The sequence below is a fragment of the Onychomys torridus genome, chromosome 4 (genome assembly GCF_903995425.1).
Source record: "Onychomys torridus chromosome 4, mOncTor1.1, whole genome shotgun sequence".
NCBI classification, from domain to species: Eukaryota; Metazoa; Chordata; class Mammalia; order Rodentia; family Cricetidae; genus Onychomys; species Onychomys torridus.
The window spans coordinates 103556246-103570926 of record NC_050446.1 but is presented as its reverse complement, the minus strand read 5'-3'; the positions used below and the strand labels follow the sequence as shown (position 1 = coordinate 103570926).

The 14681-nt window shown below is 45.0% G+C and overlaps 1 protein-coding gene across 2 annotated transcripts; it reads right to left on the bottom strand.

The window, feature by feature from the left end:
• Positions 1-380: 380 nt before the first annotated feature.
• Positions 381-14422, bottom strand: Slc20a1 (solute carrier family 20 member 1). 2 transcript variants are annotated; one of them, XM_036184785.1, is made up of 11 exons: positions 14187-14414; positions 13123-13735; positions 12804-12944; positions 12534-12619; positions 8254-8350; positions 5982-6101; positions 4404-4670; positions 3740-4298; positions 3049-3234; positions 2286-2370; positions 381-1315 (listed from the first exon to the last, which is right to left on the bottom strand). In XM_036184785.1, exons 2-11 carry the CDS (start codon positions 13466-13468, stop codon positions 1154-1156), a joined length of 2049 nt encoding a protein of 682 aa, XP_036040678.1. In that variant the 5' UTR covers positions 13469-13735; positions 14187-14414; the 3' UTR covers positions 381-1153. The 2 variants fall into 2 exon arrangements, with proteins under 2 accessions (XP_036040678.1, XP_036040679.1); XM_036184786.1 differs by lacking the exons at positions 381-1315; positions 2286-2370; positions 3049-3234; ... (1 more) ...; positions 4404-4670; positions 5982-6101 and adding an exon at positions 6108-8163 and having other exon boundaries at positions 14187-14422.
• Positions 14423-14681: the final 259 nt, after the last annotated feature.

Sequence of the window (14681 nt, the reverse complement as noted above, 5' to 3'; positions counted from 1 at the left end):
GCAGTGCCAAAGATTGAACCTGGGGCCTGTGTGTGGCAGGCAAGTACTCTACTTGACCTCTATCTTTAGCTCTACAAGCAAGAATTCTTAGATGAAGCTGAACCCCACACAAACCTCATTTCAGATTCTCTGTGACTGCAAAGCTAGAAATAATCTAAGTCAACTATGTGTAGACCTGAAAAGATCTAGGCTGCACAATTGCCACACACCAAATTACCATGTGGAGCAACACCATTCAGGGGATCACAGAAAAGGAAGTCCGAGGACACTGAACTTGGATAGCACCCTGATTTGGGAAAATGCACACATCCTAAGAATGTCAAAATGCTGAATAATCAGGATTCTGAAGACTCAATAGAAACAAAAACCACGAGAACAAATTTTCTAAAAACTGTAGGCTTTTTATTCAGTTAAGAGGTAGACAGATGAACATGGAAGGCTGTCCCATTGAATTTGCCCAAAGTTCATATTCCACTTCATTCACCCATCCCACAATGCCAAAAATCTCAAAAGGAATAACCACAACCACCAGGAGGCTTTGTCTTCATACTTCTTAGCAACATGTCCATGAGTTGTTTGCAAAGAAGTTGCTATAAACTTTAGTTTTCACTGTGCCAAAGATTCTTGGCCCTCTAAGTTCCCACATACGTCAACAGAACCTGCTACAACTGACAGGGGGCAAGTGCTGTGACTATTTCTATGAGAGACTACGAGGGAAGCTTCAGTTACATGTTTGTTAAATCCCTGTGCATGTTGGGGAAGAAGCTGGTGAGGCCAACAAAGCAGAGTACACGCCATCAAATGGCTCTGCCTGGCTGTTTTAAAAGAACCCACATAAGTTATCTTACAGACAACATTAAAATATAATGGAATTGATGCCTGATACAAAAAGTAGAGAAATATGTACAGGAATTCATAGCCCAGAAGAAAAGGGACCTTAGGATGAACCAATGGAAATCTGGCCATTTTACATAGCTAATTTTGAGACAAGTTGTATTTAGCACAAAAGCAATTATAGTGTAAATTACACTTCCCTCCCACGGCTCCCAAACTTGAAAACCCTTGTCTGTCTTCGACAATACTGTGAGCATTCTTCTAGGAACAGGAATGTGTATGGTGGTCCCAGATGCTGACAAAAACTTTCACCCCAGCTTCACACTTTTGGGATGATATACTTGAATATTGCCATGATAGCAGCACTGATAACCCCAGAAATGGGGACTGTGACAAACCAGGCCATAAAAATGTTGCGAAACAGTCGCCAGTCGACAGCCTTCTTGGATCGGAGCCAGCCAACAGACACAACAGAGCCCACCTAGGAAAGAAACAGACATTATAATCAGCAAAGACACTTGGGACATGGAACCTAGGCAAGTGACAAATCTAGCTCCATAGATGCAGTTTTTGTCTGAAGAAAGACAGGGTTCTCACTGTCGTCCAGACAGGACTAAACCTGTGGATCCAACTTCAGTAGCCCAAAAGGTGAAATTACAGGCCTGTGACACAAGCTAAAAGCTAACTTCTAGTAAGTTACAATTATCCATGGCAAGATGAAGGCAATATAAATATTCAACCATCAAATCTGTGCTAAATGTCCTAAAATATAACAAGACTCCTTTTCTCTGCCCTTTATAAGTTAAATTTCTGATTTCCTAACAACTTGTTCTAGAGAGTGGCTGGGATGTGACCCAACAAACACCCTAGCGGAAAGAGTGACATGGCAGGCCCCAGGCTGGAACAGCTTCAGCTCTTTTATGGAAGTCAGTTCCTTCTTCATATAATTACGTTATGATCATCAAGAAATCTCTTGAAAATTCAATTAGTTTCTTGGCACTGCAGGCCTGAGAGGCCCTGGATATACACTTTCACCAGAAGACTGCCCTTACAGTAAGCCTCACAAACTTGTTAAACCAGTGTATTTACTACCACAAGAGGCAGGAGACCACCCAGACCCACACTAGCTGACTAATTTATTAGCATACACTGTGTTCTTCCATGGGGAAGCCAGTCAGTAGTGTGGGTGTGTGCTAATAAACTAGTGAAAATGAAGCTAAACACACACACTGCAATCAAGAGCAACAAAAGGTCCACAGCTAGCTCCGCCCGAGGGAATTAAATGATCGCAAACAGAGTATCAGCTTTTATCCGCATGGTCATGTCTAAGCTTGTCAACTTTTAAGACTCCAACTGCACAAAACTTTCTAAATCAAATGAAAGAAGTAAAGCCACACATAGGACATGGGCTAGGACAATTTGAGGGGTCCATTCCATTCCATTCCACTTACTTTACAGTGTGTTGTGCTGATGGGAAGGCCAATGTTCGATGCGATGACCACAGTGAGGGCAGATGCCAGTTCGATACTGAAACCACTGTTGATAAAGAAAAGATGCTTGTCAACATTTTAGGGTTTTCTGAAAAGCCAACACTACCTCAAGTAACCTAATCTAATCTTGCTTTGTTCTACGTAGTGACAAAACCTGACATTTTCGTCTCCTCTAACCCCTGAAACCTACTTAAACAGGGCCAAGCCTCTGACATTTGAGGATTAAATATTTCTGGAATTTCATTATTTAAAAAGCTGGGACATGCCAGGGATGGTGGCACATGCCTTTTAATCCTAACACTCAGAAGGCAGAAGATGAATTTCTGAGTTCGAGGTCAGCTTGGTCTACATAGTGAATTCCAAGCCAGCCAAGAACACAGAGAGAGACCCTGTCTCAAAAGCAAACAACGACGAAATAAAGAGTTCGGACTTTGATTCTGAAGAAAGTGTAAGGTTTTAGCTCCCAAATCAAAGTCACATATATCTAATTATTTATGCCAGTACATCTTTCTCAGAAAACTCAATTATGTGACCACTAGAGCTGAGCAGATTGATAAAAGATGGTTACAAACCAGACAGTTAAGTGCAGAGAAAACGTTCAGGTCAACTATGAGAACAACTGCTACACACTCCTTTAGCAGAGACCTATGTGCGACCCCCCACAACACTGCATCTCTGAGAAGCTTGAGCTCTACTCTAAGGCACACTTCACCTACTCACTCACCTGGAGGGTGTGATTGGTGTCAGGTCCTTCCCCATGGTCTGGATAACTCTTCTTCCCCAAACCCACAGCCCTATGCAGATACCAACACCACCATACAGCAGAAGCCATATCGGTGTTGCCATTTTTGTAGACACATCTTCCGTTTCATAAACAAGATACAAAGCAACCAGAGGACCGATGGCATTGCTGGAAGAAAAGAGAGCAGCGGTGACTTGGTGGGCAGACCCAATCTGTTAACCGATGGACTGAACTGTCTATGCCCAGCTTTTCAGCTCATTTAGTAAGCCACCCTACAGAAAACCAACACACAACAGAAGAAATGAAGGCTGCTGTAACTGAAGGGTGTGTCCCACTGGTGGCCCCCTTCCTCTCAGACTCCAGTCAAGTTTATAGGCTGCAGACACAAGGCTTGGTAACCTTAAGTCTATTCCCCAGGGCAGACAGTGATCTTAAGTTTTTCATCATTGATGTCACAACTTACTACTCAGTTCCTACCTGGAAAGACATTTATTTTAAACAGAAATAAAGCTAAAACATTCTTATAATGTAATGAACTTCCTTTTTGCTTTATTAACTACCACCACCTCATCCTGTCTGGATTAGTCAGTGTCCCTCAGGAGGTAGAATACTGCACACAGGAGGGTAAGCAGACTGTTTAGAGTCAGTAACACTGAGAGTCACGTGGACTGACCTGACATCATTGCCACCGTGGGCAAATGACCCAAAGCAGGCTGTAAGGATCTGCAGAAACTGGAAGAGGAGGGAGACTTCGGGCTTATCCTGGTCATACCATTCTTCAAGAGAGGCACTACTTCCTTTTCTGTCACCCAGACCCATCTCAGCCTTGACATTCATGTCCATCTCGGACTCAGAGTGAAGGTCAGACACAGCATTGCAGTAACTGGTGTAACTGTCCATTCGAATCCGCTTCTTGGTATCTGGGTTAGGCCACGTCAGCGTCTCCGTTTCTTCTCCCTTCGGCTCCCCTTCTTTGGCACGGAATGAATCCAGGGGCATGCCACATATTGCCATGGTATAGGAAGTGTAACTGTTGTTGCGCCTCAAGGGCTTGTCCCCAGAGTCTCCCATGCAGTCTCCCACCTTGGCCAGATGTAATTTATGGAGCAGCTCTTTGTACAAGCCAGAATCCTTGTGCACGGTGTGATACTGATAGTGACCGCTGGAGTTGATCTGGTTGCTGACAGTCTGACTGAACTGAACAAGGTTCCCATTAGGCAATTGCACTGCACCTAGCCAAGACCAAAAAGGTAACATTCAATGCAAAGTGTATCAGTCCAGAATAGCAGCCTCTCCACACCACGGGGACATTGGGGAACCCTGGCAAGTCAACTCACCATTGATAGTACCATCTATGCTGGTCTCCTCCTTCAAGTCCATGGGAAGCCGCTCTCGCTCTGGAGCTTCCTCCAGGTCTCCAAGTTTGAATGATACTGTTCTCTCCTCCACCACAGCTCGGAGAGGCCCAGTGGTACATGACACCTCAGACACAGGATTCCCGCTCTCAACATCCCCAAGAGACAGCTTTGTTTCTTCATGGTCTTCTTTCAAGTTGTTCTTCTTTTCCATTAAGGGACTTTCCGAGGGACTAGACTTTATTTCTCCTAGAAGATAAAGGGAATTTTTGGTTTGACTATACTACTTTGTTCCATATCCTTTTCTATCTACCCCCAAAACCCATCTCAAAATAATAGGTGTAAACTCTAGTTAAAAATTCAAGCTAACATTACTGTCCTCTTTACTATGTCAGGAACTCATCTCTCCCTTGGGAGCATGCCAGCCACACACCACACCCTCTATGGGGGAAAGGAGGAGGAAACTGCTGAAACGGCCAGATAGTAGATATTTTAGAGTTCTGGTCCATTTCTTGGTTTTTACTTTCATTATTAACAAGTGTAAATCTCTTCTTAGCTCTCAGTCATGAAAGGGAGCTCAAGGAAGCTGATTAAAGAGCTAGACTGCCCCTAAGGAATCTCCTAACTGTTAGGCCATGAGTACAGACAACTAAGCTGTAGGTAACAGTCATGCCTAAACATTTCCACACCCGGTAGCCAGGCAGTATTTCCAATGCTCACCACGTTCACCTACTGGCTCAGTCCTCTCACACAAGGATAGCATTAAAGTAAGATTTGCCTCTCCTCCCAGACTGAGACAAAAATGAGGTCAGAGTCCTGAAAGCCTCATTCCCACTGTGCACGTGGCACAGCTGACTAGCAGAGCTCTGGGCAGACCCTCAGTTCAGCTGCAATGACGCAGCATTCTTTCAGCGCTACTGCAGTCTGTGCATCCCTGTACTAACATTCCACACGCTGAAAGGACAGAACCGGATTCTTTTAAGTTCCCTTAGCCACTAAGGGAACAAAGACTAGTGCTGATCAAAGTTTACTCGGTATTTAATGACACTACAGAAACATTCTGCACTGACTGGAGATTACTTATACCTACAGCTGTTTACTTCTACATGTGTTATAGCTCTAGCACAAGAATTATGTGCATGGCTGTGTGTCTGCATTATGTAGTATATATGTGTACACGCACTGAAACACATATCTAAGCTGAGTATACAGAAGCAGCTGAGGCAAATGCTTTCTCGATCAAAATTATTGTGTACCTACCCTTAGTCACATATTTTTTAAAGATTTATTTATTTATTATGTATACAGAAGAGGGCGCCAGATCTCAATGCAGATGGTTGTGAGCCACCATGTGGTTACTGGGAATTGAACTTAGGACCTCTGGAAGAGCAGTCGGTGCTCTTAACCTTCTCTCCAGCCCCTATTCTTAATGGCTAGGTCTCAGGCCACTTGGAGTCCATTTAAAACCCCTATGCTGTCAGTCTGTCCAAACAGTATACTCTTATAGATGAGGGAGGGAGGGGAGAGGAGGGGAGAACACCACTAAACTGTATTACTTACGTTCGATTTTTCTCTTCATCCTGGGACATACAAAGAACCAGACGAAAAGGGCACAGAAAACTGCACATCCCACCGAGATGAGGATGGTACCCCACAGAGGAAGTTTGTCAAAGCCCAGCACTACGAGATAAAATGGTGCATCTTGAAAACCCCAGGGCAACAGCCCCCTGTAACAACGTGTAAACCTTCCTGAGGGGAAGGAGGGCTTCCCCAAGCTAGCCCATCACCCTTGAAGCTGCTGTCACTCTGGAGTTCCATGAGGCTAGTGGCTATACATTGGAGAAAACCCCACTGACCCTCTTACACCCACAGCAACCAGCCCCAATGAAACGCTGCTGGACTCGAGCACTAAGTTACTTCATGTGCTTGGCCCTGCAGATGTAAGAAGCACTACACTGACGACCTGAAGCTATAAAAATCAACCAAAGCATCCCTTTCTCCACCCAGCTGCTCATTCTAACTGCCACATACTGCACTTCCACAATTAATTTTAACATTAAAAAGAGAAGGTGTTTCAGTAAGTGTCATTCTGACACAACTGCGGAGGGTCACCACATTCACTGTACTACTAGGCAGCCTTCGGGGAAACTGATTGTCCTGCAAAACTATCAAGAAGCTAACAGAAAACAGCGCTGTTAACCACAGCAAGACAGGTGTTTAAACAATGGTCTTTCACAAAGGAAAAGTTTAGGTAGTTCACTAACAAGCCAATGAGAGACTTGTTCTTGATCCCTTGGCTCAAGGATCTAAGGATCAGCAGCGTTGGTCAGTATCAGCTTACCACTACATACAGGCACCTGGGGCTGCTGCCTGCATTAAAGTCAGACCATTTCACGTTACTGAAACCTAGGGCACCACTGTCTGCATGTTAGTCACCTGCGTTTGCTTCACTTGATTTTCTTACTGCATATTAAGTCACATAAAATGGAAACACTGTTCCATCAAAACCTTTTAGGTCAGAGTTGTAGCTTCAGCCTCAGAAGGCCCTAGATTGAATCCCCAGCACTGAAGAGACAAAAAAATACAAGAACTAGCCTTTAGGAACTGGACATAAACTGACGTTCTGTGGTGACTACTGGTCTCTTCATTTTAAGTTCTGCTTTCAACTATGACCATGCAGTTAGCCACCAAAGTAAAATACACATGAGTTTTAATCAATCTCTATCACAATTTAAATCTGTCCACATTCCAAGTCAAAAGGAATGAAAGAACTGGTTTTCCTTATAAATGATCCATAAAGGAGAGAACAAGAGTAGCAAAGCTCTTACATCAAGGCCAGTCCTGTCCTAAAGCCTGTCTCTTTACTGACATTTCAAGAACAAAAATGTTAGAAGTACTCTGCTAGCTGTTTCTGTTTTCCTCAGTGACTTACTACATAATTTCAGTGGCAATAATAAACAGATCACAGTCCAGTAGTCAGAAGTGGAACCAACTTAGAGGTCACAAGCATTAAAATTCTTTAAGAATTGAAGATGTGAGCATATATTACCTAAGGACCAATCTCTTTGCTACCTTTCTATTTACACACACGGACAGGGATGGTGCTCTGGGCAGCACACAATTTTTCTCACGGATTAGTCCGAAAAGTAATTGCAGTAACTGTCTTGGTTCTTATGTAGTGAAGAACCAGCACACCAAATGACCCTAGATCCCAGAACTATACTGCTCTGGCTCACAAGGTCCAAGCTATCAAATCTCTCAGTTGCCATAAGTGAATTCTTGCCTTCCCTGAGTCCCACTATGAAAACAACCAACACCAGAACCTTTCTATCTTCTCAAATGCTTCCTCTTATCTGCAGAAATTCTTCTTCCATGTGTAATTAGACCAGGTGTTAAGACACTCAACTCTTCCCATTCAAGTAAATTCAAGGGCGCAAACTGAGAACTTAAAAACTGAAATTGCTCCAACTGGGAGAGAAAACTGACACCCAAAAACCAGTCCTAAATGACCAGTTATTGAAGAAGAGATTAACGACTCTTCAGTAGTTGAGGCCATATGAGAAAGGGAGGGGAGAATGTCATTATCAGTGGATCCTGTGAAGACTAAAGAGGAAAGGTCTGTAGTGATTTAGAATCTGAGCAGGTCTCTTTGGTTGAAAACTATCTAGGTTAACTCAGCATACACTAGCCTGCAGCCTTCTGAAATGGGTGCAGGCCAGCCACCTTCTAGGAGATTTCAGCCCTGTAAAGCAAAAAGGGGTAAATTGGGCATTTAATGCAAGTTTTGTAAATAACCTTAAATTCACATTTAAATATCTTGATTTGTACTTACACGGTGCTCCAGTATACATAATGGAAAAGAGGTTTATTCCAATTGTGCAGGCATAAAAAACTGGTAAAGCACGTAAGCCATTAGGAACTGGATCTGCCTGTAAAACATTAAGATCAATATCTTAAAAGTTGTAAATGTAGACCCATTTCCAGAGTACCCTGTGGCAAGGCAGGCTTTGGAATCCAGGGGCTGGCTAACAACAGCCTCCCACTTTAATTTCTACAAAGCCAAGTGAGTTTTGTCCTGCATTTGCTCCCTAAGAAAGCTAATGCCACTTTCTATCCATAGGTGACTGTTTCTCTCTATTCTTACTAACAAGGATGTGACTGATACCCCAAATAACCAGTTCTTCTGAGTTATCCAAAGTCCATCTGTAAACATGAACAGGCCCCAGGATGTACTGTACTGAAGAGATAAACAAACAGACCAAATTAAAACACTCATTTCCCAATGTTCTGCCTCCAAAATTAAATTAAATATGCAGATTATACACAACTATCTTACCTATCTACATGATGAATGTGACATAAGGCTTTATTAAAGTGCAAAGTTAAATCAACTGTGAACACAGTCATGCACTCAGTCAAGTGACTGTCAAGAACTGTTCAGGGCCCTGAAATCGAGGGACCAGACCAACACCCATTTTCATAGGACGGAGTGTCCTATTTTACTGTACAGTAACATACTGACAAATACTTCAAAGGAAAAAAAACAGGCAAGAGAATGCTGATGGGGGAGGGGCATTTTAATTGAAGTCTGGGAGTGAGGGGCTGACATAGGAATGTCGCAGAGTGTGGAAAGTGCAAGCTACCTGTCCACTAGTGGGTGAGGCGGGCAAAAAATATGAGCAAGTGCAAAGACCAAGACAAAACTGTGAGGTGTCTAAGAATCACCAAAGGTCAATGTGACTGAAAAACGAAAGCAGTTCCCTTTACAATACGTATGGATTACCGATAATAATTCCACTGAATAACTTCCAAGGCAAACACTTAAAAGAATGAGAACATAGGTCCATCAGGAAAGCCAAACCATCAGCACAAAAGTTCAATGCTACCCTTGTCACAATTCCATGATAACCTTGAGGATGAGACAGAGGTGAAGAACCAAAAGGGATTCCAAGTGTCTGACACCATTACAACTTTAGGGAGGGGGAGAGGCAGTGTAAAAATCATTGAAGTTAAAAAGCACAAAGCCCCTCATAAAGGATGGCTTTTCAAATCAGTCTAGACCCTCACTGAAACACTTAATTTTAAGCTTTACCTGTTGTTTAATTTAGGAGGACACTAGCAGTGAGACACCAGATCAGAAACAACCTACAGAACGAACCTATGACTCACCACTGAATAACTAAATAGTTGCAGGCCACACCTAAAGGCAGACAAGAGCCTGAGGAAGATAAGCAAACCCAGGATTTCAAGAAAATTCTATAGACATTAGGTAGGAACTCTTACCAAATTTTCAAAGGCTATTTAGCAATTGACTCATTAGGTAACAAGCAGCCTATATATGTATTTTTCTCCCTTGGGGCCAAATTAAATATTCCCCCAAGTAAGTAGCATCGTGGGTGGGGCCACGGTAGACAAGGTGCTATACACCTGTAACACCAGCACTGGACTCACTAAGCAGAAGTCCATCTGTCCCTTCCCTCCCCCCAGTTCAAGGTCAACCTGTGCTACAGAAACTTAGTTGCAAAATATCGATAATTTTAAGATGAAGACTGAATAGCTTGGGATAGGGTAGGGAATGACTAGTCTTAATACACTATGAAATACAGGCTAACTGGTTTAAAAAAAAAAAACTTTGTAAGAGTCAAGGAAAACAGTAAAATAAGGAAGGCTTCTCCCTTCCAGCCTCCTCCCAGTTTTTCCCAAGAGGTAACTAGGCTGGTGATTTTTATAAAATGTGACTTACGTATCTTTTACATATAGTGATAAAGATAAAAACCAGCTATGCACTAGGTCATTCAGTCAAGAGACTTCCAGGTATTATTTTGAGTCCAATATAGGAAGGAATGAGACCAAGAAGTTAAAGCTTGGAAATTACATGAAGAGACATCACTCAATTATATGGAGGGAGATAACAGAAGGCCCCTCATCTGTTCCTGAGTGAACAAGTGAGAAACAGAGGGCAGGTCCTCAAAGTCAGCACTGTATTAAATTAAACATCATCCATCATTCCTCACCACGACCATCGCACTCTTGTAAGAAACACTCTGTTAAGCTGAGAGTTGGGACACACACTAGCAACCCGAGAACTTGGGAGGTGAATGCAGGAGGACCAGAAGTTCAAGGCCAGTCTGGGCTACATGAGACCATAAAAAAGAATAATTGTCAGGCGGTGGTGGTGCACGCCTGTAATCCCAGCACTTGGGAGGCTGAGGCAGGTGGATCTCTATGAGTTCAAGGCCAGCCTGGTCTCCAAAGAGTTTCAGGAAAGGTGCAAAGCTACACAGAGAAACCCTGTCTCAAACCCCGCCCCCCCAAAAAGGAATAATCGATTAACACAGCCAACTTGAACTCCCAATAACACAGTGAGAGTAAAGATACTTGGCACACACCCTCAATAAGAGGTTCTGGACATTGAGAAATCCCTCTTTGCACTTGTTCTCCATTCTGGGAATGACCACCAGTTTTCTGGGATCATATAAGAGGAGGCTCTTCAGAATCAGAATGATCTACTTCCCAATAATCAAAGGGGCCAGCATAAACCTTTATGAAACAGGAATCCAAATAGTATCCTATTAATTATTCTGGTTTTCTGATATGTCGAGAGATACATGGCTCTAACAGGAACACTAAGAAAACTATTGAGTACTGGTGGGAATCAAATTACCATATACTACAGTTAGGGAATGGGCGGAGTGCTAATTATACCTGCCTGCTGGATGAAAGAATACCAAATCTAGAGGTCGAGCATCAATGAACTGTTTACTCAGTCATGCTGTGCCAAGATAGAGATATTTCCTTTTTTCATTTGCTGATACTTTTAATTAATTAATCAAAGTTTTCCCTCCCTCTCCCTTCCCTTCAGGAATGTACAGGCCTTCCATGTATATCAGCCAGCCATGGCATATCAAGTTCCAGCAAGACTAGGCATCTCTCTCCTATTTAGGCTGGATGAGGCAACCCAGGAAGAAATGGTCCCAAGAGCAGGCAATAGTCAGACAGCCCCTGCTCCCACCATTAGAAGCCCCACGAGAAGACCAAGCTGCACAACTGTAACACACGTGCAGAGGGCCCAGGTCAGTTGTCAGCTAGAGATATTTCTAATGCTCAACATGTTAAACATGTTCTGCTAGACATATGAGTATATTCAAAGTATATACACATTCAGAGTATAGCGAATCAGGAAAGAGCCAGGGAAGGACCTCTATTGAGAAAGCTATAAATCATTCCCCAGAGCCTCAGAACTAGATCAAGAAGTAGGCAGTCTAAACACACTCCTTCCATTGGGATAAGGTTCCTACCTCCCCTCACTCAGATTTCTACAGTTTAGGGGAATTTTAAAAGAACATAACAAAGGACTCTTAAGAGCCATTCACCCTAGAAAATAGGACAACTGTCTCCTGAGAAAAATTCATTTATTCTTTCTGTAATTCAGTCCAGTGCCAACATAATCCCTGTTGTCTACATTTGTTGTGGAGCCAGGATCAGAATCCATGATAAAAGAAATGCCACTAGATCTCTCAAAAGGGATTTTCAAGTACTCAGGAAATTCAATGGCTACCTGAACTTTTTAAGAAAAAACAAAAAACAAAAACCAAGAAAACAAAACAAAAAAACACCAACCATCTAACAACCTATCTCACCTGCTCTTTCCACCTGAGAAAGCAGAGTCCCTACAAGCCTACAAGGGGCCTCATGTGTAGCTTATGTATAGTTAATGATCAGCATGGGAGAGACCTATTGAAGTAGCAGTTCACAAAGCCACAGGAGGATACTGTAACGTGTTGAATTCAATGGTTACAATTCCAATTGTCCTGAATGTAACAGTGGTTTAGATAAGGTAGCAACCTGCACATGGCTAAACAAAGCCACCTTCAACAAATGTCCTTACTTTTCACTCCCAGTCTCTCTTATTTCTTGGCAGCCCATAGAACCACCCAGTTGTCCCTTCCTGAATGCCCTCTGGGGTATTAAAAACTTACTTCTTTCACAGAACGCCACAACATACGGGAGAACAAAGAACTTGTTTAACTTTCCAAAGTCACATACTTACATACCAGTAAGTCTGAACAAGACTGAAAGCGACTGTGAAAGGTTCGTAAGTAGAAAGGTTACCTTACGGAGGATGAATGCACGAACAAGGAAGAATAAAATTCCAGACATAATACCAGAGAGCAGTGGAGAGACGAACCAAGACATCACTGGAATAGAACACAAAGTGTCAAGTCTGAAGGGAAGGAAACATGTTCCTGAGATGTTAGCTATTCCACTTCTGATACTCTTAAATTTGGCCCCTACTCTACACCACTGCACTCACGCCCCATACCCATCATTACACAAACACGGGACAAAAATAAACCTAAACCATTTAGAATTTAAACATACCAATTTTTATCAGTTCAGACCACTTGACGCCCCTCTGCCCCTTTGCCACGAGGGAGAAACCAATGGTTGCACCGACAATACAATGGGTCCCAGAAATGGGGAGCTTCAAAAACGAAGCCACTAGTTGCCACACAGCAGAACCTGAAACAAAAAAATCAATCAAATCTGGTTGGGTAAATGGCAAAACTCCGTTATGTAAGCAGTGCATTCTCATGAAAATAAGCAGAAAAGGTTCAGGACAAAAACGGAACCACCCCAAGACACAAATCGGTTCTGGCACTGGAAAGAACAGAAGGTATAAATAATAACAAGAACTTACCAAACATAGCACTGACTGAGCCAGCCATGAGCAGGCCTTGAGTCGAGTTGTACATCTCCACATCAATCAAGCCCTTCCGGATGGTTTCACTCACTTTGGCCCCCAGCAAGGCGGAGCCCACAGTTTCGAAGATGCTAGCGAGGATGCAGGCTTGCTTCAGAGTCACTACCCCTGAGCCCACGGCTGTACCAAACGAATTTGCTACATCATTGGCTCCCACGGAGAATGCCAAGACAAATGCAATAATGAAGCCCAGGATGAGCATCCATAGTTTGTCATCCACCGATGGAGCAGCAGCAGTAACAGCGGCTAGAGTACTAGTAATCGGTGCCACAGTAGATGCCATTTTCTAGTGTAGTGGTTCTTTAATTAATAAGAGAAGTACTGAGCGGCTTTCAAGATGTGTAAACGGAATGAGGTATCAAAATGCTATAATAAATAGTATATATTATATAAAATTAAACACTGTAAACTACGGCACAGAAACCGGGCTGGGGAGTTACTGCTATACGTTGCGTATGGGCGTCTGTTGTCTGGGGTTTCTTTGGCTCTGGAGGGCTAAAAGCACGGAGCAGAATCCCATGGCGGATTAAAGAAAGGACGCAAGTTCATCCTGGGGGGGGACCAAGTGGGAGAAAATAACAATAGCGGCGCATCCCTGGCAAGGAGGCAGCCCAGAACTCCGCAGCGCCTGCCCTCCGCCCGCTACTTCTGTCCTCTGCCCCCGAAAGGATGTGCGAGGTGGGGCACACGGCGACCGCTGTGCTCCCCACTCCCCGCCCGCCCGCCCGCCCGCGCGCCCCGCCCCACGCGTCCAGCTCTGTCTCCGGCCGCCCGCCCGCGCGCGCCCTCCGCGGAGGACCGGAAAAAGGCCATTCCCGCGCGCGCGCCTGCCGGGGGACCGCCGAAAAGGCCCGCGGAAGGGTGCGGCGTGGGGGAGGCGGGCAGCAGCGCAGCGGGATCCCGCAGCTCGCGCTCCACACACGCGCCCGCCCGCTTCTCTCGCCCCGGGCCCGCTCCCGAGAAGAAAGAACCTTTGCAAGGGGGGCCGCGCCGCCACTCACCAAAGGGAACTGAAGGCCGAGCGGAGACCAGGAGAACGGGGCTGAGGCAGGCTGGAGCCACGGACGCACAGTCCGGGACGGCAGCCGCGGGAACGACACGGACGGGGGGGCTCGACACCCACTCGGAAACAGCCGCGGGCGCCTCAGAGGCAGAGAGAAGAAATCGCGCAGCGCGCGCCGGCGGCCATCACTCTAGCGAGCACGCCGCCGGGCCCCTATTTATAGCCGGCTCCGCACCCCACGTGACCCGCAGAGACTCGCGCCCGCCCGGAGCCCCGCCCCCGACGTGACGCAGCCGCAGGCTGGTCGGGCGCACCCGGCCGGGTGAGCTGAGCAGCGGCTCTGATTGGTCCGGACGCCCCCTAGGCCCCACCCCCCTGGGGGGGGAGCTGGTCCACGTGGGACTGGCGGGCCTCCTCCCTGCAACCTCACCCCGGTTATCCTGTCTGTGCCGGCTACGCCGGGTGGGAGCGGGCGGGGGCTGTCGGGGAGTCT

Coding starts and splice junctions, on each gene's coding strand:
- Slc20a1 (XM_036184785.1), bottom strand. CDS start 13,468: ATGGCATCTACTGTGGCACCGATTACTAGTACTCTAGCCGCTGTTACT. Junction 8,351..12,533: donor GTGCATTCATCCTCCGTAAG/GTAACCTTTCTA, acceptor AATGTTTTACAG/GCAGATCCAGTTCCTAATGG. Junction 3,235..3,739: donor CACGGTGGCAATGATGTCAG/GTCAGTCCACGT, acceptor CTTTTCTTCCAG/CAATGCCATCGGTCCTCTGG.